At 51.1% G+C, this 22300-nt stretch overlaps 1 protein-coding gene across 1 annotated transcript in view; it reads right to left on the bottom strand.

Moving 5' to 3' along the window:
- LOC119381023 (uncharacterized) overlaps nucleotides 1–22300 on the bottom strand; it is a 168971-nt gene that overhangs the window by 93495 nt on the left and 53176 nt on the right. The window contains 3 exon segments of the mRNA XM_049412129.1: nucleotides 9552–9688; nucleotides 12363–12450; nucleotides 16668–16759. Coding sequence (XP_049268086.1) covers nucleotides 9552–9688; nucleotides 12363–12450; nucleotides 16668–16759 — 317 coding nt within the window.

The raw sequence follows: 22300 nt of genomic DNA, 5'->3' as shown, positions 1-22300 counted from the left end.
CTCACTCGGCGCACATTCAACCCGCTGCTTCTCGCCTCCTACCAACATTCGCGCAAGTTGCTGCCACACCTCTAGGGAACGCCAACTCGATGTTGCAGCCATCAACATACGCGTCAGTTGCTGCCGCGCCCCCTGCGAGCTTCCCGTCACCGCCGGCTGAGCCCTCCTCTGCCCATCTGACTGCGCTATCACCCGGTGCCCCAAACCCTGCCTACTACCCGCCTTGGCGATCATCTCGCCCTACGTGCTACTATTGCGGCTATCGCGGCCACATCTCACGCTTTTGCCGCAAGCACCAGCAAGACGAGCGTCGAGGATACGACATGTGCGAGCGTGACTTCCCCAGAGGAACCTTTTACCAAGGCCGCCGTTATTCGTCACCTCCGCGTCGGTCACCATCTCCGTCCGCATCGAGTGAAGTGCGCAATAGTTATCGGCCAACCAGACGCCGTTCACCTTCGCCCTTCCGTCGCTCCTCGTCTCCGCTTCGGCCTGCCTGTATGAGGTCTTGGTAGGGCAGACGTTTATTTGGCCCGAAGACCCCGCAGCGAACAGGCACGATCAACCCACTCTGATGGTGATGATACACGACGAAGATGAGGATGCATAACCAAATGCATCATGATGGTGATAATGTACACATGAAGAAGATGTGCATAATAAATGCCCACAATATGTGTGTGTATATAAAATGTAGTGAACAATACAGACGACGACGAAGCAGCCAAGAAAGCAAGCCACAGCGTTTGTGGTAGCCACGCGACCCGAACTTGCGCTTGCTTGGATTTTGGACCCTCGACGTTCCTCGCTGTTCCTTCACGTTTGTACGTGAATAAACCATGTGACATTTGGTGGAGGTGCGGAGGTGCGTTGCCACGCATCGACGATGCTCTCTATTGCTTGCAGGGAGCAGAATATTTCTTGTCTTTGGATTTACGCTCGGGTTATTGGCAAGTTCCGATGGCCGACCCTGACCGATCGAAGACTGCATTCGTCACTCCTGACGGGCTGTATGAGCTTAACGTCATGCCGTTCGGACTCTACAACGCCCCAGCTACCTTCGAACGGATGATGGACGACATCCTTCGCGGCTACAAGTGGAAAACCTGCCTCTGCTACCTTGACGACATCGTCGTTTTTTCTCGCGATTTTCCGACTCACCTCACTCGCCTTCGTGCAATTCTCACGTGTCTCACCTTTGCTGGCCTTCAACTTAAGATCAAGAAGTGCCATTTTGCGGCGCGCCAGCTCACAATACTAGGCCACGTCGTCTGCAAGGAAGGCATTCTTCCGGACCCCGCGAAATTCCGCGCCGTGGCCGAATATCCGAAGCCCAACTCTATGAAGACGCTTCGAAGTTTTATTGGGCTGTGCTCATATTTTCGTCGATTTGTGTGCGACTTCGCTTCTATCATTGCGCCTCTTACCAATCTACTGACAGCCTCCAACGGCCTGTCTGCTTGGTCACAGGAGTGTGACGAGTCTTTTATGACGGTACGGCGCTTATTAACGTCGCCTCCGATACTTCGTCACTTTGACCCTAATGCGCCTACGGAGATCCATACCGACGCCAGCGGGATCGGTCTTGGTGCAGTACTGGCTCAACGAAAACCAGGATATGAAGAATACGTCATTGCTTACGCGAGTCGGACCCTCAAGAAAGCCGAGTGTAACTATTCCGTCACAGAGAAAGAGTGCCTCGCCATTATCTGGGCTTTCGCCAAGTTCCGCCCGTACCTTTATGGCCGCCCTTTCGAAGTAGTGACGGACCACCATGCTATATGTTGGCCGTCATCGCTGAAGGATCTGTCGGGACGCCTCGGTCGTTGGGCGCTTCGCCTACAGGAATACGGCATTCGTGTTGTGTACCGATACGACCGCAAACACTCGGACGCTGATGCGCTATCCCACTCGCCGCTACCGGCTGACACAGCTTCGTCGTTAGCTTCTTCAGCTGTCCTGACGCCAATGGACTTCGTAGACATGCCGTTGGAGCAACGCAAGGATGCGTGGATTTCCCATCTCCTCAACTTTCTGACTGACCCATTAGCACATCCAGCCTCAAGAACTATCTGTCGTCAAGCCACGCATTTCACTATTCGAGACGACCTCCTCTATCGGCGGAATGACGCGTCTGACGGTCGGAGGTGGCTGCTAGTGATACCACGGCACATGCGCACGGAAATCTGTACTGCTTTCCACAACGACCCGCAAAGTGCTCACGCCGGCGCTCTCAAGACCTACAACCCCCTGCGTCAGCGATACTACTGGCGCAGCATGTATACATTTGTGTGCAAGTACGTACGTTCTTGTACTGCTTGTCAGTGCCGTAAAGCTCCACCTGAACGCCCAGCCGGTACACTTCAGCCTCTGACTATTCCGGTGCGTCCATTTGATCGCGTCTGTATCGACTTATACGGACCGCTTCCCTCGACTTCTTCTGGAAATAGGTGGATAATTGTCGGCGTAGACCACCTCACACGTTACACGGAAACTGCAGCCCTGCCCACAGCAACCGCAAGAGAAGTTCAGTTTTTCATCTTACGCAACTTTGTCCTTCACCATGGTGGTCCCGGTGAACTTTTGAGCAACAGAGGGCGTGTTTTTCTGTCTGACGCTATTCAAGCATTGCTCGCTCAGTGCAACATCGTTCATCGCATGACGACCGCATATCACCCGCAAACGAATGGCCTCACTGAACGATTTAATCGCACTCTCGGCGATATGCTGACAATGTACACCGCATCAGACCAGACCAATTGGGACACCGTCCTTCCATTTGTCACATATGCGTACAACACCGCTACGCATGCGACCACAGGTTTTTCCCCTCTTTCTCTTGTACGGACGCGATCCATCATGCACGCTTGACACTATGCTTCCCTACACGCCTGACTCATCTGAGTACACTGCAATTTTTGATGTTGCCAGGTACAGGTACGCCGAAGATTGCCGACAATTGGCCCGTTCGCTGACAACCGAGGACCAAGGCTGTCAGAAGCTAAGGCACAACACCGACCGACCTAACCCTACTTTCACGACAGCTGCCCTGGTTTGGCTTTGGATCGCACCGAACACTCCTGGCCTTTCGTCGAAATTACTGGCTTGATAGCACGGGCCCTACCGCATTCTCACTCGTACGTCCCCAGTGAATTATGAGGTTGAGCTTTTGACACTGTCCCAAGATTTACGTCGTCGTGGTAGGGAAATCGTCCACGTGAGTCGCCTCAGGCCCTATTATGACCCCGCCATAATGACAACATCTTAGGTCGCCAGGATGGCTATGCTATTCACCGGGGGCAAATGTAGTGAACAATACAGACGACGATGAAGCAGCCAAGAAAGCAAGCCACAGCGTTAGTGGTAGCCACGCGACCCGAGCTTGCGCTTGCTTGGATTTTGGACCCTCGACGTTTCTCGTCGTTCCTTCACGTTTGTACGTGAAGGAACGACGTGTATATATATATATATATATATATATATATATATATATATATATATATATATATATTGTAGCGAAGCATTCGAACTTGGTAATGGGTCGTCCTCTCGAGCACCTTCTAGTGGGTCGCCGTGTTCGGCTCTTTTCAAAGAGAACGCAGCTCGCGCTGAGAGTCGGCCCCGCCTTGACTGTCGCTGTATCGTCGAGTATCGTCGCCGCTAATAAACCTTTATAATTTGGTGGAGAGTGCTGGGCCTTCACAGCAACTTCGGCCCTCATTCGATGCCCCTCGCTCTTCGATCTCGTACCCTGCCGCCTACCATGCCTCAAGACGCCTCCCAGCAAACGCCCCCGCCCGCACCGACCTCATGTCCTGGTGTCCCTCGTATTCGCGACCCTCCCATCTTCACTGGCGCCGATGGTACCGACGTGGAGGACTGGCTCGCGATTTACGAGCGCGTGAGTGTCCCCAATAAATGGGACGAGGCGGGAAAATTGACTAACCTGGTTTTCTACGTCGCGGGTGTGGCGGGCCTGTGGTACAACAACCACGCATCTGATTTTACGACGTGGTCAGACTTCAACACCGCCATTATCAACGTGTTTGGCCGCCCTGCCGTTCGTAAGTTGCAGGCCGAACAGCACTAACGTGAACGTGCTCACCAGGCCAGCGAATCCTTCACCAGTTACATTGAAGACGTCCTCGATTTCTGTAAGAAAGCCGACGCCACCATGCCCGATTGTGACAAGATGAGGCACATCATGAAAGGCATCGACGACGACGCCTTCACCATGCTGCTCGCTAAGAACCCCAGCATAGTGGCAGAGGTCATAACGCTCTGCCAAAGCTATGAGGAGCTGCGCCGGCAGTGATCGATGACCCGTCGCACTCTATCACGCGACGCCGAGCTCGCTGGCTTGTCGACCATACCCGACCACTCCGCGCTGTTCGCAGAGGTCAAGACCTTCGTGCGCGAGGAAATCGCGCGCCAGTTCTCTCTGCTGGACTTTGCTCGCCCTCGGTACGCTCAACAGCCGTCGACCACCCTTCTGCCTCCCCTCCGTCGAGCAATTGAGCCCGAGTCATGCTCGGTCATGCCCGAGTACCAGCCGAGTACCAGTCATGCCCGAGTACCACCAGCACCATCCGGCTCCTGCACCTTTGAGTTACGCCCAAGTTGTAGCAAGAATGCCCCCACCAATCACTACGGCTGCCCCACACATTTACGCCGAAGCCTCCGCTCGACCTCACTCTTTTGAAGCGGATGTACCGGTCACCTACGCCGACGTCACGCACCGGCCACGACTGCAGCCCACCATGCAGTCCTATCAGTTGCCACCCCATCAATCCCATCCTGCACCATGGGCGGGCCCTGCCCCAGCGAACCGATGGCGCACACCTGACAACCGCCCCATATGCTTCGCATGCGGTTACGCCGGCCACGTGGCGCGCTATTGCAATCGCATGCAGCCGCCTAGAGACGTGTCGCCTGCCACCAGCCAGTCGAACCACCCATATTACGACCCACCTACGCCTCCGTCGCCGACGTCTCGCCCAGCTGCATCTACCCGCCGTTCACCGTCACCACGACGCCGCTCGCTGTCACCGATGCGGCCACGTCCGGTCCCACGCGACCAGGAAAACTAGTCGTCGCAGTCCACGAGGCAAGGGCTACGATGCTATCGAACTGCTAAAGCCCTAAGCGAAGCCCGTCGAACGTGATAGACGTTTTCGTGGACGGTGTTCGCGCATCTGCCCTTATCGATACTGGAGCCGCTGTATCCGTTATGGACGCTAAACTATGCCGCCTGCTAAGAAAAGTGACGACGCCACTTTCCGGGCTCTCCCTCCGTACAGCCAGTGCCCAAAGTATTCAGCCGACAGCGGTATGCACAGACCGTGTCATCATTCAGGACGCTCTGTACGCCGTCGAATTCATTATAATTTCTTCATGCTCTCACGACGTCATCCTGGGATGGGATTTTCTCGCCCGCCACGACGCCGTCATTCATTGCGCACCAGCCGAAATAGAGCTCTCACCATTCTCAGATTTGACGCCGGCAGACAGTTCATCGGCTTCGGCCAAGGTATTCGTCAAAGACGACATCACAATTCCTGCAAATTCGTCAACGGCTGTGTCAGTCTATTGCACCGGTCTCTGCAACGCCGTTGCACTCCTTTCTCCATGTGACCGCGTTTTCACTAGGAGAGGCTTGCTGGTGCCATTTGCGACCGTGGAAATCACTCAGGGCGACACGGATATTTTTGTGACCAACCCATCCCCGTTCATTGTTACGTTGGTACGAGGGGAATGTCTCGGCAGAGTGGAACCCCTCGAAGACGCACAAGTTATGGACGCACCTGACGACAAGCACTGTCCCAGTTCCCGTACGCTGTGCAGTTTCCACGTTCGATTCGTCACCTGCTGATGTGTTCAGGTCCTCCATTGCTGACAACCTCACTTCGGTCCAGCGTTCCCAACTACTGTGCCTGCTGAACGAATTTCGTTCTTCTTTCGATGTCGGGCAAACTTCTCTCGGCCGCACTTCCGTTGTTACGCATCGCATCGACACTGGCGCCCAACCACCACTGCGGCAACGCCCATATCGCGTGTCTCCCGCAGAACGTCGGGTGATTAATGAGCAAGTCGACGATATGCTTCGACGCGACGTGATTCGGCCCTCGGACAGCCCATGGGCGTCTCCCGTTGTCCTCGTTGCGAAGAAGGACGGTTCCGTGCGGTTCTGTGTGGACTACCGACGCCTCAACAAGATCACTCGCAAGGATGTTTATCCGCTGCCGCGAATCGACGATGCGATTGACAGCCTGCAAGGAGCCGAATTCTTTTCATCTCTTCATTTGCGCTCAGCGTACTGGCAAGTGCCCATGGCGGATGATGCTCGACCGAAGACAGCCTTTGTCACGCGCAACGGCTTGTACGAGTTCAACGTCACACTGTTTGGTCTGTGTAATGCGCCCGCAACCTTCGAGCGCATGATGGACACCGTTCTGCGCAACTTGAAATGGCACACGTGCTTGTGTTACCTGGACGACGTCGTGGTTTTCGCTCCGGACTTCTCCACGCATCTCCAACGTCTGCGGCATGTTTTGACGCGTTTGCGCAACGCCGGCCTCCAACTGAATCTGAAGAAGTGCCGATTTGCAGCACGGCAGCTGACAATCCTCGGCTACGTCGTGTCCAAGAACGGAATCCTTCCTGATCCGACCAAGCTTCGGGCTGTGGCCGAATTTCCCAAACCTACGTCCGTCAAAGAACTGCGCAGTTTCGTAGGACTGTGTTCGTACTTTCGACGCTTCATACGAAACTTTGCCACCATCATATCGCCGCTGACGAAGCTCCTTGGAGGTAACGGACCCTTAAGTTCGTGGTCGTCCGAGTGTGACGACGTGTTCGCAAAGCTCCGTCGTTTGTTGACGTCTCCTCCCATACTACGCCACTACGATCCTACGGCCCCAACGGAGGTACACACGGATGCCAGCGGTGTAGGCCTCGGCGCTGTCCTTGTGCAGCGCAAACCAGGGTTCCCCGAGTATGTCATGGCATACGCAAGCCGTACGCTTACCAGAGCCGAGACCAATTACACGGTCACGGAAAAAGAGTGCCTGGCGATCATCTGGGCCCTTACAAAGTTTCGACCTTATTTGTATGGTCGCCCATTCGATGTCGTTACCGACCATCATGCACTATGCTGGCTGTCGTCCCTGAAGGATCCCTCAGGCCGTCTCGCCCGCTGGGCACTTCGCCTGCAAGACTACGACATCCGCGTGCTGTACCGCAACGGACGCCAGCATGCTGACGCTGACGCCCTCTCGCGCTCTCCCTTGCCTGACGACAATGCCCCCTGCTCAGTATCTCACATACAGGCGCTGAGCCGTGCTCCCGACCGGGCTGCAGAAATTAGGCGCCTTTTCCTCTTCAAACCGCTACCACCACCATCTCACATAGCTGTTGCTTCAACACCATCGCTACTGAACAGTGCAAGGATAAATGGATCACCTCGCTGATCGACTTGCTCACTGATCCGTCCGCAACACCATCCACTCGCGCGTTGCGTCGTCAAGCCCACCATTTCGCCGTTCGCGACGACCTACTGCACCGACGCAATTACGACGCCGACGGCCGCCAGTGGCTACTAGTGATACCCCACAGTCTGTGTTCTGAAATATGCGAGGCCTTCCATTCTGACCCGCAATGCGCGCACTCTGGGGTATCCAAAACTTACCACCGCATTCTACAACGATACTTCTGGAGAGGGATGTACCGCTACGTGCAGAAGTTCGTTCGCTCCTGCCTCGATTGCCAACGCCGAAAACCTGCAACGCACGTGTCACCAGCAGGTCTACAACCATTACCTTGCCCTAACCGTCCGTTTGGGTGCGTGGGCATCGATTTGTACGGACCACTTCCTCTGACTTTGACTGGTAACCGCTGGGCCATCGTCGCTGTTGACCATCTAACGCGATACGCCGAAACCGCCGCCCTCCCAGTAGCTACAGCACGCGATGTTGCCTCCTGCCTACTACACCGATTCATACTGCATCACGGACCACCCCGAGAGCTTCTCAGCGATCGAGGCCGTGTCTTCTTGTCGGAGGTCGTGGAAGCCATTCTCAAAGAGTGCCATGCTGTCCACCGCAAAACTACTGCTTACCACCCGCAGACGAATGGCCTAACCGAACGCTTTAACCGCACGCTCGGCGACATGCTCTCAATGTACGTCGCCGCCGATCACACCAATTGGGATGCCATTCTGCCCTTCGTCACCTAAGCCTATAACACCGCCCCTCAGTGCACTACTGGTTTTTCACCCTTCTTCTTACTGTACGGAAGGCACCCGTCGCACACCATCGACACGATACTTCCATACAAGCTGGATCACTCTCAATGTGCGCCTATTTCTGCCACAGCCAGACTTGCTGAGGAGTGTCGTGAGCTCTCCGAGACCTTCACTACGCATAACCAAGAGCGGCAGAAGAGCATTCGCGGTGACAACGACACTTCTGAGCCCACGTTCCTCCCTGGAGCGCTCGTTTGGCTCTCTGTCCCTACCACTGCAACTGGCCTCTTTTCCAAACTACTGCCCAAATACGAAGGCCCCTACCATGTCGTCGAACGCACATCCCCGGTCAACTATCTGATCGAACCCATAGAACCATCTACGGACATGCGCCGTCGAGGGCGCGACATTGTCAACGTGGAGCGCCTGAAGCTCTACCACGACCCCCTCATAGTGACTAGTTGCTAGGTCGCCAGGTGGCTCCCTTTTCGTACCAGGGGTAATTGTAGCGAAGCGTTCGAACTTGGTAATGGGTCGTCCTCTCCAGCACCTTCTAGTTGGTCGCCCTCTTCGGCTCTTTTCGAAGAGAACGCAGCTCGCGCTGAAAGTCGGCCCCGCCTTGACTGTCGCTGTATCGTCGAGTATCGTCGCCGCTAATAAACCTCTTTATAATATATATATATATATATTGTGATGACCGAGAACGACGCTGGGCTTCGGGCGCGCGGGGAGCATGCGAGAGGAAGAAGAAGGGCAGAAGATAGAACAGCTGGCCCAGGAACGGGTGCTGTCTCTGTGTCTCGTTCATTACAATGGCGCAGTCTACGACAACTGAACCTGTAAGTGCTCGGCGGCGTTGCGGGTGTCTCCATCGAAGGAACGCCGTCCACGCTTCCTCGATAGATCAAGGACACCAGGACCCTGCTACTGACAGAAGCACCTATGCCACCATTCGAGGACGGCGTTCAGGCCTCCTCGGTGACCCAAGGGCAGTCCTATCCCAGCGTCGACACGACGGCGCACGACGTGCTGTTACCCGGGAACGCCGTTAACGCTTCCCGTTGCGACATCCTCTCGCCCAGGACTCGCGCAACATCTCAGCCTCCAAGGGAGGCCGTCCAGGCTTCCTTGGCCGTGGATCTCCCCGCCGTGAGTGCTGCTATCGCCACATGCTCCACGGACGTGAATCCTGGCTATTCGGGCGCCTCACCCGACATTGTCACGGAGCTCATGCGTACCATCACGCAAATGACACAACAACTCGACCGCTTGGCGTTGTTGAGCTCCTGCTCCCGGCCTGCCACCTTACCGCATCCGGTTCTTTCGGAACTTCAGGAATTCTCCGGTTTGCAGGACGATGCCGATGTTTGGGTAGAGATGGTCAATGCGCTCGGCTCTCGTTACGCCTGGTCGGACGATCATAAACTGCTCGTTGCCATAGACCGTCTCCGAGGCGCAGCCAAGGCATGGCACAATTACGACGGCATCAAGCGACAGTCATGGCCGGAATGGTGCGCAGCTCTGATTGCTGCTTTCGGCCCGATTCCCTATGACGTCACCAATGAATCTAACACGTCTGTTACCGAGGACGGCCATCTCCTCGAGGCTGAAACTGCGCACTGCTGCTCACCGACAGACAGCTTCGCAGCTTTCCCCAGTGTAAGCAGCGGACCGAGGTCGTGCTCACCACTTCGTGTCTCGTACTCTGCCTACGTGTCGGACAAGACACCGTTGCTACCAGAGGCCGAGACCTCCTTGCATCTGCAGAAGTCTGTGACGCTGCCCTTGAGGACGTCTTCGCTTGAATACATGAAGCGGCCTGTTCCTCTCCTACCGTTGTTCCAGGTAACAAACCAGCCAACGGACTTCAATAACCGGATGAACACTACACCACTTTCATCGGCCGACAACACTTTTCATCCGTTGAAATCGCAAATGCCACCACCAAGTTCAGCATTGTTACACCACACAGAGGCGACGGCTCCGCTCGCTTCTGATGCGCCATACCGGGACGTTGACTTACCTACGGATGTCAGGAACGAGAGGCTTCGTGAGCCGTTGATGCAACATCTTCGGTTGTCAGTGCAAGCATGGACGACACAAGGTGGTGCCCATTCCCTGCTGAGCGAAGTCTTGGTCAAGGCACCCCAGATAGAAGAAAGCGTTAGTCACACAAACGACCTTCCCATACCACCTGCGCCTCCTCCCGACGACATCGCTTCGGATTTCATAAGGGTGCCGAGTGAAGTCAACGAAGCCATGGCGACGAGCAAGGCTGAAGTCACTAATAGCCGACACCTGCCCATGCAGCCCGAGTATCCGTCCAATGACAGGGATTCTGACCCCTGTTCGCATGACCTCCCCGGCCCGGATACACGCGGCATTTGCTCAAGACCTGCTGCCTTCCAAAACTCGCGGTGCACTGGCCCGTTGGCAACGCATCGGCCAAAGCACAAGTCGTGTGACGCGCCGGCACGGAGTATCGCTCTCGCTTCGCCGACACGTGACATACCACCGCACCAACGCATTGTGACCAATCGTGGTCCGGTCAACCAACTCCTTTTTGTACGTCGTCCAGGGTCTCCTCTGCATCGCTCCTACGTGCAGCAAGACAGTCGTCAGCGAGACGAACGACATCGATGACACAGCAAGTGGCGCCCGCCAGAGTTGCCATCGGCAGCTTTCCGTGCCAGAGGCCAGCGTGGCCGAGAACTTCGACCACCGCGATGCACCCAGTGTCGCCCACCAGAGACGTTTCTGGCAGACCACCAAACTATGTTGCAGCGTGGTCGAGGCCGACCGCCACGATGCAGCCAACACCGTCCGCCCGAAACAGTGTCGGCAGCTCCGCGCGCTCGCAGTCATGGCCGAGTGTGATGACCGAGAACGACGCTGGGCTTCGGGCGCGCGGGGAGCATGCGAGAGGAAGAAGAAGGGCAGAAGATAGAACAGCTGGCCCAGGAACGGGTGCTGTCTCTGTCTCTCGTTCATTACAATATATATATATATATATATATATATATATATATATATATATATATATATATATATATACGGCGGACAGAGTCAGCGATGCCAGCCCCCCCCCACTCGCGAACAAGTTGGTACGCCACTGGCAGTGATTGGGCATTGTCTGGGAGGACGTGGTTGAGCACCACAATGGAGATGGGAATGGCCAATGTTCGGTGTGGCTGCTGGCATCCAGAAGGATCACTAAAAAAAAACCCGGCTAGCAGAATACAGTCCCTCCTTTTATTCTGTAGCATGGTGAGTCAAGTGTCCACTGTCAAATCAAGACACTACTGGATCTGTTTCTTTTCGGCATGGCTGAAAAGGGCTGCACAGGAGCAGATAGCCTGGCTGCTAAATGATCAGAGGGGGGAGATGCCTCGTTTTGACCGGGTCTAATCGCGTAGGGTCAATTTCTCCCCTGTCGGCGAACACCTTAAAAGCACCCTCCTACACTTTTTAAGCGCCTACTTTTTATTTGTGCGTTGCGTAGACTGGTGGCTGGGGTTAAATTTAGCACAGGTCAAAGCCCCGATATCAATATATTTAATGTTTTAAACACGCAATGAAGCCACTAAATTCTACACAATTCCTACAGTCACTTTGCAATGAAATCATTACTTTGTGTACTTTTCATACTAACGCAAACAGATAGTGTCGTTAAAAAAAAAAAAAAAAAACCTGAACCTGGCCTTTGAGCATAGAAAAATGTGCACACGAGGTTTATCACTACCCGAAAGTTTTTTTTCTTGCCTGTGTACTCTCCTGAGTGGTATCTTGTTGTGCACTCGTGATTGTTATGACTAGAGGCCGGATTTTTAGGCATTAAAAAAGCACGTTTTAGGTGACGAAAATAGGCAGGCAAACACATTTGAGGCCTTTAACGTAGTAAGTGTAGGCACAATAAATTTTTGCATAACTGCAAATAATTTCAAAACAAAGACATTCGCGACCTGTATCAACGATAGGAAAGAAAAAAAATGTTATTGTTTATGATGGCACAAAGGCTTCAACAGTTGAACATAGTCATGCAATTGTCCTTTTCGTATACGGTTCGCAGAATACGGTCTCTCCTTTTATTCTGTAGCATGGTGAGTCAAGTGTCCATTCAAGTGTCCACTGCCGAATCAACACACTCCTGGGTCTCTTTCTTTTTGGCACTGCTGAGAAGGGCAGCACAGAAGCACATAGCCAGACCGCTAAAAGACCAGAAAAGAGGGATGCCTCATATAGGCCGGGTCTAATCGCGTAGGGTCAATTTCTCCTCTGTCGGTGAGCACCTTAAGAAGTAAATTACAAACAACACAAAAGCCGTGCGCACATCAAATTTTAACAGCAAAGCTGTTTAAGCTCTCAGTAACTTGTGCACCAATAACAAAAAGAGAACTATCATCATCATGAACTGGCTATCGATAGCTTGTGCTTCGATAACTTGTGCTTCGTCGTGCAAATTGCCTCGGGTGGGTATGCGCCACAGGAACTGGGCAAGTGGCACTACCATGTACAGCAGGTGCGAGTTTCAAACGAACATGTGAAAAAGACAGACAGAGATAGAAAATAGAGAGAGAGAAAAAGTAATAGAAAGAAATGGGAAGGAAAAATTGAAAGAATAAAGGGAATAAAAACAAAAAGAAAAAAAGACAAAAACAAAGAGAGAAAGAAACAGAGCGAGAGAAAGAGATATAGTAAGAAAGAGGAAGCGATAAATGGAGAGCAAAAGAAAAGGAAGAAAGAGAAAGAAATATAGAACGAGCGTGAAAGAGAAAGAAATAGACCTTTCTTTTTTTTTCAGAATGAGAAAGAAAGAAATATAAAGGAACTGATACAAAGAAGAGATACAAGAAACAGAGAGAAAGAAAAAGAAAGGCCGCCCAGCTCCGATCTTCCTTCAGGATTGGCACCTCTAGTACGAAGCTGCCATAATTTTGTTCTTTTGCTCTTCACACTCCTTTCCCCTGACGGGTCACCATGGTTTCGCATTCGCCAGCCACTTGCGCCATGTCAGCGCAGTGACGTATGGTGGCCGACGTGTACCATTTAACTGGTGCTAGTGGTTGTCTTCTGGAAGTTGGTTGAACTAGAGGACTAGGTTGACAACCACAGAAGAGCCACGTTGCCCGGTAACATGAATAATGGTCTCAAACTGTACTCGAAAGAGAAATTTGAGGTTAAGCAGTTTTCATAAAGACGCCAATTTTGAAAATAGGCATTTATAGGTACTTATCGGCATTTAGGCACAAACACCAAAAATAGGCATTTATAGGAAACGTGCACTGAGCTGGTGGTTCCGCGGTGCGGGCATGAATGAAAGTTACTGGCGTGCTCCGCGCAGCAGCCAACCTATGAGTGGAGCCGTGTCAGGTTGTTGGTGGTGCTTCGCAATGTCTCGTATAAATTGCTGCGTCGTAAACTGTGCCAATAACTATAAGAACTCCGCACTTGGAACAAAGTTTTTCAGTTTTCCGCCGCGACCATGCTTCAGAAACAGGTGGGAACACTGCATTAGCGTACGCCGCATAAAGCAAGCGATCCTGCGGGCACGTTTATGAAGTACACGTAGCTAGTTCGCTGCGAATTTACGCTCCACACAAGTTAACTGATATTTTTACACTGCTGACGGAACTAAGTGGCAGCCGGCAATGTGATCTCGAGTTTGCAGTCTACATTTCGTTGGCGGAAAGCTATCGACAGATCCAACAATTTTCCTTCATACACTGCTGCTGTTTTTCCACCGTACTGCAGTTTGTATAACAGCGCCATTTGTAAGCAGGAACAGTTAGGAAGAAGCCCCTCATGCCTGGAAAAATGTCTAGCGGCCCGCGAGAATTGTACTGTCATTGCCCTTAAAGGGGTCATGAACCACTTTTCCAAGTAATGATCTAATGGCCTCAGTATCGGAGTGTACTGCCTCCCGAATCGATTGCCGCAAAAATTTCTCGAATCCGTCAAGAATCAGCGGAGTTACGGGGGTTTGGCGCACGCTCCCAGCGCTTTCTCTCTTTTCTCGTGCCGGCGAGCGCACTGGAAGCTAGACAGGGAGGGATGGCATGGGGGAAAGAAATTACGCCAGCGCGCGTCATGAAACGCGATCGCTCTCCCGCTGTGATTCGCTTGCGCGAGTGCGGCTACCGTGTACTGAGGAGTGCGGCGCCGGCAAGTGGTGGCACCCCGCAGCAAGAAGCGCATCTGATCCGAACGCCGCTCTCGATTTACGTCGGCTATCGGCCAATAAGCATGCTATGTCTCTTGCTACGTACAGCGGACAGACGCCCCGCCCACCGACGAGAGTGAGAACCGGCCTCTGTTTGAAAAGAGGGTGCCTGGGGAAACGGCAACTTCGCGCTCCGCTTGTGGCCATTACGCGGCGCGCACGACTGTAATATTTGGCAGAGCAGTTCATAGCCGTGTCAGCTTTCCGCAGGATATGTTTTTTCAATCAGCCCAAGGGGTGCTTCATGACCCCTTTAACATCACTGTGAGTGCAAGCAAAGCCATGCCATACCGTTCTACTGCGCTACGTGACAGCTAAGATATCACGTGCAAAGCTAGCACATGACAAAGTTACTCAATGTCTTATGTAGCCCAAGCAACGTCTACAAACAAAGCTGAACTACAACATGGAAAACTTTGCGGAACTGCCACGCATTACTAAATGCAACACGTGCAGTTAGGCGATCGTACATTTTACTTGCGCCCATCGCAAGGGGTTGTTCAACATACATCAGACACAAATGTCATCGTTTACTCAACAATAAGCAGGCAAAATGACAAGAAAGAATGCGTACAAACATCGTTGGTGCAGCCTATGCTTGGAGGTTTACGCTGGCCGGCCGCACGAATCTCCCTTTCAAAACACTCCATCACACGTCCGTGCTTTCTGCCACCTCGAAAACATGATTGATTCCATATAATTTGTCCTTTCTCTTCATCTGAGGCCCTAAAAGAATCCTGCACTGTCAACTTTCTGAAAGCCTAGCCGTTTTATCAAATTTGCCGCACTCGCGCGAACGCACTTGCAAACAACGTGGGCGTAGCAGACGGAGAGACGATGGTTCGTGGCACGCCAGTTGAAAATGAAATGGCCGCAAGTGGCCACTTCTGGTGCTGGCGACGTATTGGTGCAGTGGACAGTTGCGCCACCTGTACATCCATTAGGAGCTGTCAGCCCCTCTATTGTGCTCACACTTGCACACTATGCTACCACCGATTCAGGTGTCTTGGCCTTAATTTTTTGTAAGCTTTTTTTCTACTGCTTGTATATACCATGATTGTATTTTCCGAGTGCAACCCCGTTACTCATTGTCCCCTGTAATGTACATTTGGCAAATAAAAAAAGAGTGAAATGCACAGTATTTGGTTCCACAAGATAACTATGCACCGAGATGTCCACAGTAACACGAAGAGCTCTGATCTGTTATGCGTCGTGTCATGGGGAAAAGGCACCACGTTTCTCTACACTGCAACACACAAAGGCACTGCAGCGAGGTTTGTCAACTCTCTGACACAGTGCAGCACAGGCACCCAAGGCACAACAAATGTGGGTGTATTTATGCATTGTGGGCAAAAAGGAGGCTCAGGAGATGACCGATTGAGTAAGCGTGCCTACAGTGCTACCGGCTAACCACAGGAAAGATCCACCAAGAGCACCAAGAAAAAGCCAAAGGCTGCAGGCCGGAGAGCATCTCCCTGTGAGAGGGCTCCAGCGGATGACATGTGCTAGACGCTGGGAGGAACAAGCACTACAGTGCGCATTAAAAAGCAAACCTGGTGCACTAACCGTGCCCCCATGTGGTCACTGGGCAATGAGGGGCAAAACCTAAAAAGATTAGAAGCATACTTTCTGCTCTCTCAGGGATTTTTCAAGTGGTTTGTGCATGCGGCTACACTGACCGTGGCACAACCACACTTTGCTCTTTGTGAACTGCTACGGCAGACATTCTTCATTCCAATATTCATGCCACAGAAATTTTTTATCAACCCCTACTCCTACAGTGATGAGATGTGCCCAGTCGTACTATGCGGCTGCTCTTCCTTCGTGAAGTGCTCTATCTTCAAGGCAACATCAATAGTGCTGGATTCTGATGCGAATGGAACAATGGCGTGCCTTCGTTACAGGTCCATTGCTGCAAAACACAGTTATAAAAACTAGGTCATTAATTAGCGTCTGCTAAAGTCTCTTTGTTCGACCTCCTTCCTCCTCTGCCTCTCCAACTAGCTCACGTGCTTGATGCCAGAATAAGAAGAAAAGCTTCCTACAATCGTAGTCGAAAAAAATCCCCAACATTCAAAGGATCTTGCACATATTGGCTGCAATAGAAGGTAGGACAACACCATGGACTGCAGGCAAACACAATGCACTTTATGCAGTGGCTATTGGCAATCAAACCAAGAAATTCATGAATATGCATGCATATACCTAGTCTCTGTATCCTTTCCAATAAGGTTGATGACCACATTGGAATACTTCATCGCTTTGGCAATGCTCAGTTCATCTTTCAGGTTGAATGGCTGCAATGTAAAAAAACAATGTCAATGAAGCTTTGGTGCCAGATGAGACGGCACGGCATGCCTTACAGATACTTGTGGAGGACCACATGAAGCTCAAGCACTTTAGGGGGGAAGAGGGTTTTTAAAAATCATCAAGATTCCCTTTACCAAATTTAATGAAACTGCACAGTCTTGTTTAGTTTTCTTTGCCGATTCCAAATATGCAATTATTCTTCAAATATGTCCATTAGTTTCAAAGTTAATTAAAATTAATTAGCATTGTTTCCGGGAACAATGGAGCAAGGACTACTCGTCGAAATCTTGCTTTAGGCACATAGCCAGATACTAGGAAACATAAGCTTAACAGGGGTAGGAATACTTTTTTGATGTGCAAACTATTAAGAAATAAGGGCGCTACCTCTTTCTCAAGTACGATGAACCAACAAGCCCGCATCGCCACCCTAGTTGAACAGAAAGCTTTGATATGCTGTATAATTCTTAATAGTTTGCACATCAAAAAAGTATTCCTACCCCTGTGAAGCTTATGTTTCCTAGTATCTGGCTATGCGCCTAAAGCAAAATTTCGATGAGTAGTTCTTGCTTCATTGTTCCCGGAAATAATGCTAATTAATTTTAATTATCTTTGTAACTAATGAACATATTTGAAGAATAATTGCATATTTGGAATCAGCAAAGAAAACTAAACAAGACTGTGTAGTTTCATTAAATTTGGTAAAGGGAATCTTGATTAATTTTAAAAAACCTCTTCCCCCCTTTAGTGGCACCTACAAAATAATTGTCCATGATAGGATGATACACAGGGTGCCCCAGCTAACTCTAGCCAGACTTTAAAAATATGCCGATGCACTCTATCATGATGCGACCAAATGCATGTTGCTGACTACTGCATGGAGAAGGTCAGACCATTTCTTGTGTTCTGCTTAATTGCTGAATTAGGCATGTTTCGTTACTTATCTTTTGAAGCAACAAAGCTGGGGAAAAATTCCAAAGAGAAAGTTGTAGATCGGTTTGAAAAACATGCAATTTGACAAATCCAATGGGACAACTTCAGACTTTCTATCTATTTAGTATTACTATGAAAAATCACAGTTTCGCTGCAAGGGCGAAGCAATGAATGCGATAGTAAGAAAAGCGGCATGTGATGGACGCGCTGCTACGCTGCAGAAGCATCTAACCCCCGGGAGCAACTACCGCGCGAGCAGACAGCGGAAGGGCAAGGTTCTCCCTGCACAAATATTAGAAAGAAGCAAGCGAGCTGGCCGACGACTTTTAAATGCGCCCGTTGCGCTCCTCATGCCATCTCAATGGTAATGAAGAAACGCCTATAGGCGCTTGCTGTCTCCGAGTCCTGCCAGCGGTAAAGGGTGTGTATATAATGCTCACCGTTAGCTGCCTGAAGGATCTGCGCTTTGTGGCGTAGTGGTTAGCGCAACGTGCTGCGGAGTGAGAGGTCGCTGGTTCGATTCCGCGCTTCGGAAGCATTTTTCTGAATTATTTTTCTTTGGGACTTTTATATATATATATATATATATATATACATACTTATACGGTGCATGACGGCAGCCGCAAAACCCAGCCGAGACTGTCCATATAATTGCTATTGCAATAAAATGTCGAGCAAGCCACCCCCCTCAACAACACAAAACTACCGAAATCTCGAAAAAGTGGAGGGGGGCGTTTCCTCGAAACAACATGAAAATTCACAATTGCAGCGGCAAGCCAGAAGAAAACAAAGCACACATGGATTTCCTCAAAAGTTCTCTGGCTCTCGTTCATGGCAGGGTGCATTAGAATGATTAAAAAAACACAAAGGCAATGCAATCAGACCATCGGAAGCATGGCATGGAAGCACCTCCATTGATGAGCCCACGGCAATGCAACAGCTCTGAGCAAGAGACAAATCTTGGAGGCCTCACTTTTGCCAACTACTATGTCACAGATGCCATCACCAGATTGCAAATAGTAATCTTCAGGGCCATGCTTTTGCTTGTGGGAACCTGAAAATCGTCATGGGTGTCATGCACCCAGTTTGGGGTGCAATCAATATGTGGGAAAGAAAGAAAAGCCAAATTTTGACTAGAAATTTTGGGCACAGGCACTTTGAGATCTGGCCTAGATGTGGTTCGTGATCGGGGGGGGACGGCAGCGGCGGCGCCAGGATTTTTTTACTGGGGGGGCAGCCACGAAAAGCGAGTTCCTTCGGGGGGGCAGGGAGATGGGAAACTTATGCGTTGTGTTTTCACTATGTTTTACTCCCTTCCACTTTCTTCTCTTGTTTTATCAACGCCTGACTTAGTAGATTGGAAGTCCGAGATATGAACCTTGTTAGATGGCACATACGCTTCCTTCAGTAGCTCAAGACTCCAATAAACATGCACGGTGTTCTGCTTAGGTAAGTGCAACGTAATAGATATCGAGGCCGCGCATGATCACTAGATTCCAATCATTGCTCAGCCCCAACGTTTCTGTGCATTGCAATTTCTCCCATCAGTCATCCAGACAGCGGCTTCCTCGATGACATATCTGCAAGATTTCGCCTCGATCTAAGCCAACTCTTACAAGAGGAATCATCGAGGCCCCCGCCGTATTACGTACAGGTTAGAATTGCATTAGCTGCATGTCAGTGTAGCCTTGTGGGAAAAAGAGTTGAACTTCCTTGATAAGACACCAGGGCGATAGCGACTTGAGAAGAAGCTGTGTGCAGCTACGATAACTTTTTTTGTGAAGTGTTCAGTATAAATGGCTGTGCAAAAGCAAACTAACAATTTTGTTGAAAGTCAGCACTGCGTTTGTCTTCGGTGTGCCTGTTAGCCATCGGTACCTGCACTGTTCCCCTTAACTGTGCTCTGCATCAGCTACCAATCAAAGGATGTGAAAAGCAAAAGCTAACATTTATTTATGTACATTCACTAAAATCTTCGAGAACACAATAGGATACAATTGCTCGGTGGCTGAAATGTTAACAACAGTTTGACTGGGATGAAGGCCCAGGTTCTAAACACGTCAGTGTAAATAAGATATTCTAACAATGCAGTATGATAAAAATTAATAGTTGGCATGTTTACACAGCAGTGCTTCTGCTAATATAATGAAAATTTATATATTGCATCGAACAGCGCATACACAAAAAGCAGTACCAAATAAAGAAAATAAAGCAGATAACCAGCAGCAATAAAATAACACCAGTTAACTATAGATCAAAATATAGCTTCGAAAGAGTAATTTCACAGCATCAGAGATAACTAACACCACTAAGTAAAGTTCATATTGTCACGTGGTCATGATGTCGTCGAAAACAGCAGTCAGCACGTCAGAAATGAAACTCTTTATTTGGCCGAACTTGTGGCCGGGAAACTGAAAGACAAACTACAGCAATGCACTGATGGCGGCGAACAGGGCGTCGACTGTCGATCAACTGACAAGCGGTCAAGCGCGTCGGCTTTTATACAGGCGCTATCGAACTTTCCAGCAATATCGCTGGTGGCGGCTGTATCTCTCAACAAAGCTGGAACATTCGCGTGTGGCGCGCAATCTTAACAAAACGATCTACTACAATCGCCAAGCTTCTCGAACACTGCTTCTCGGACAGCGTCGAGCGTTGATAACCGACCTTGCTGGTCAAACCCGAAGACATAAAATTAAAAGAAGTGGGCGTGGCATTGCCCCCTCTGAAAAAGCATCGTCCCGATGCTTGTGAAAGAACAAAGAAGAGAAAAGAACAAGTACATACATAAATAAATTACAATAACAAAGGAAAAAGAGTCCCCAGGTTCGCTAACGCGCAAAGAAGGGCTCAAGGCGCACGACATGGACGACTTCAGGTCGTGCGCGGCGTCGCTGGGAGTTCGTAATGCCATCCGGGATGACCTCGTAATCAACAGCACCGAGACGTCGCAGAACCTTGTATGGCCCGAAGTATCACAGAAGGAGTTTTTCGCTAAGCCCACGTCGGCGTATCGGTGTCCAAACCCAAACACGGTCGCCGGGCTGGTATTCCATGAAGCGCCGTCGAAGATTATAGTGACGGCTGTCGGCCCTCTGCTGGGTCTTGATGCGCAGGCGGCCGAGCTGTCGAGCTTCTTCGGCACGTTGTAAATAAGTGGCGGCGTCGAGGTTTTGTTCGTCGGTGACGTCGCCGGGCTCCTTCCGTAGACCAACTTGTACGGCGTCATCTGCGTTGTTTCTTGGACAGCCGTGTTGTAAGCGAAGGTCACGTACAGAAGGACGGCGTCCCACGTCTTGTGCTCAACGTCGACGTACATGGCCAGCATGTCAGCGATGGTCTTATTTAGACGCTTCGTGAGGCCATTGGTCTGCGGGTGGTAGGCGGTGGTGCGGCGGTGGCTCGTCTCGTATTTGAAGATCGCCTGAGTTAGGTCCGCAGTAAAGGCGGTATCTCTGTCGGTGATGAGGACCTCTGGGGCGCCATGACGCAAGACGATGTTCTCCACGAAGAACTTGGCTACCTCCGCGGCACTGCCTTTGGTAAAGGCCTTTGTCTCGGCATAGCGGGTGAGGTAGTCAGTTGCTACGACGATCCACTTGTTGCCGGAAGTCGACGTCGGGAACGGCCCCAGTAGGTCCATCCCGATTTGCTGGAACGGCCGGTGAGGTGGTTCGATTGGCTGCAGAAGTCCTGCTGGCCTAGTCGGCGGTGTCTTCCGTCGCTGGCAATCTCGGCAAGTCTTAACATAGCGGGCGACGTCGGCAGCAATGCGTGGCCAGTAGTATTTTTCCTGTATTCTGGCGAGCGTGTGGGAAACACCGAGGTGTCCAGCCGTCGGGTCGTCGTGCAGGGCCTGGAGGACTTCTGGTCGCAATGATGAGGGCACGACGAGAAGGTAGTCGGTTCGAAGTGGCGAGAAGTTCTTCTTCAGGAGAACGCCATTCCGTAAGAAAAACGACGGCAGTCCTCGCTTGAATACCTTCGAAACAACGGCGGTCTTGCACTCGAGGTACTCCATAAGGCCCCGCAGTTCCGCGTCGGCTCGTTGCCTTTCGGCGAAGTCGTCGGCACTTATAGTTCCGAGGAAGCAGTCATCGTCGTCGTCTTGCGGCGGCGCGTCGACAGGGGCACGAGACAGGCAGTCGGCGTCAGAGTGTTTTCGTCCGGACTTGTACACGACGGTAATGTCAAATTCTTGAAGCTTCAGACTCCATCGTGCCAGACGACCTGAAGGGTCCTTCAAGTTAGCTAGCCAACATAAGGCGTGATGGTCACTGACAACTTTGAAGGGCCTGCCATAAAGGTAGGGGCGAAACTTTGACGTAGCCCAAAGGACGGCAAGGCATTCCGTTTCTGTTGTGGAATAGTTGGCTTCTGCCTTGGATAGTGACCGGCTAGCATAACTGATAACCCTTTCAAGCCCGTCAGTCTTCTGCACAAGGACGGCACCGAGTCTTATGCTGCTTGCGTCGGTGTGTATTTCCGTATCGGCGCAATCGTCGAAATGCGCAAGTATGGGTGGCGTCTGCAGGCGTCGTTTGAGTTGCTGTTTCCCACCTGAATTCCACGTTAGTCTTCGTGAGAAGCGTCAGTGG

Source organism: Rhipicephalus sanguineus, chromosome 2 (assembly GCF_013339695.2).
Source record: "Rhipicephalus sanguineus isolate Rsan-2018 chromosome 2, BIME_Rsan_1.4, whole genome shotgun sequence".
Classification (NCBI taxonomy): domain Eukaryota; kingdom Metazoa; phylum Arthropoda; class Arachnida; order Ixodida; family Ixodidae; genus Rhipicephalus; species Rhipicephalus sanguineus.
Note: the sequence above shows the minus strand (reverse complement) of the source record. Positions and strands in the feature narration are given on the sequence as shown.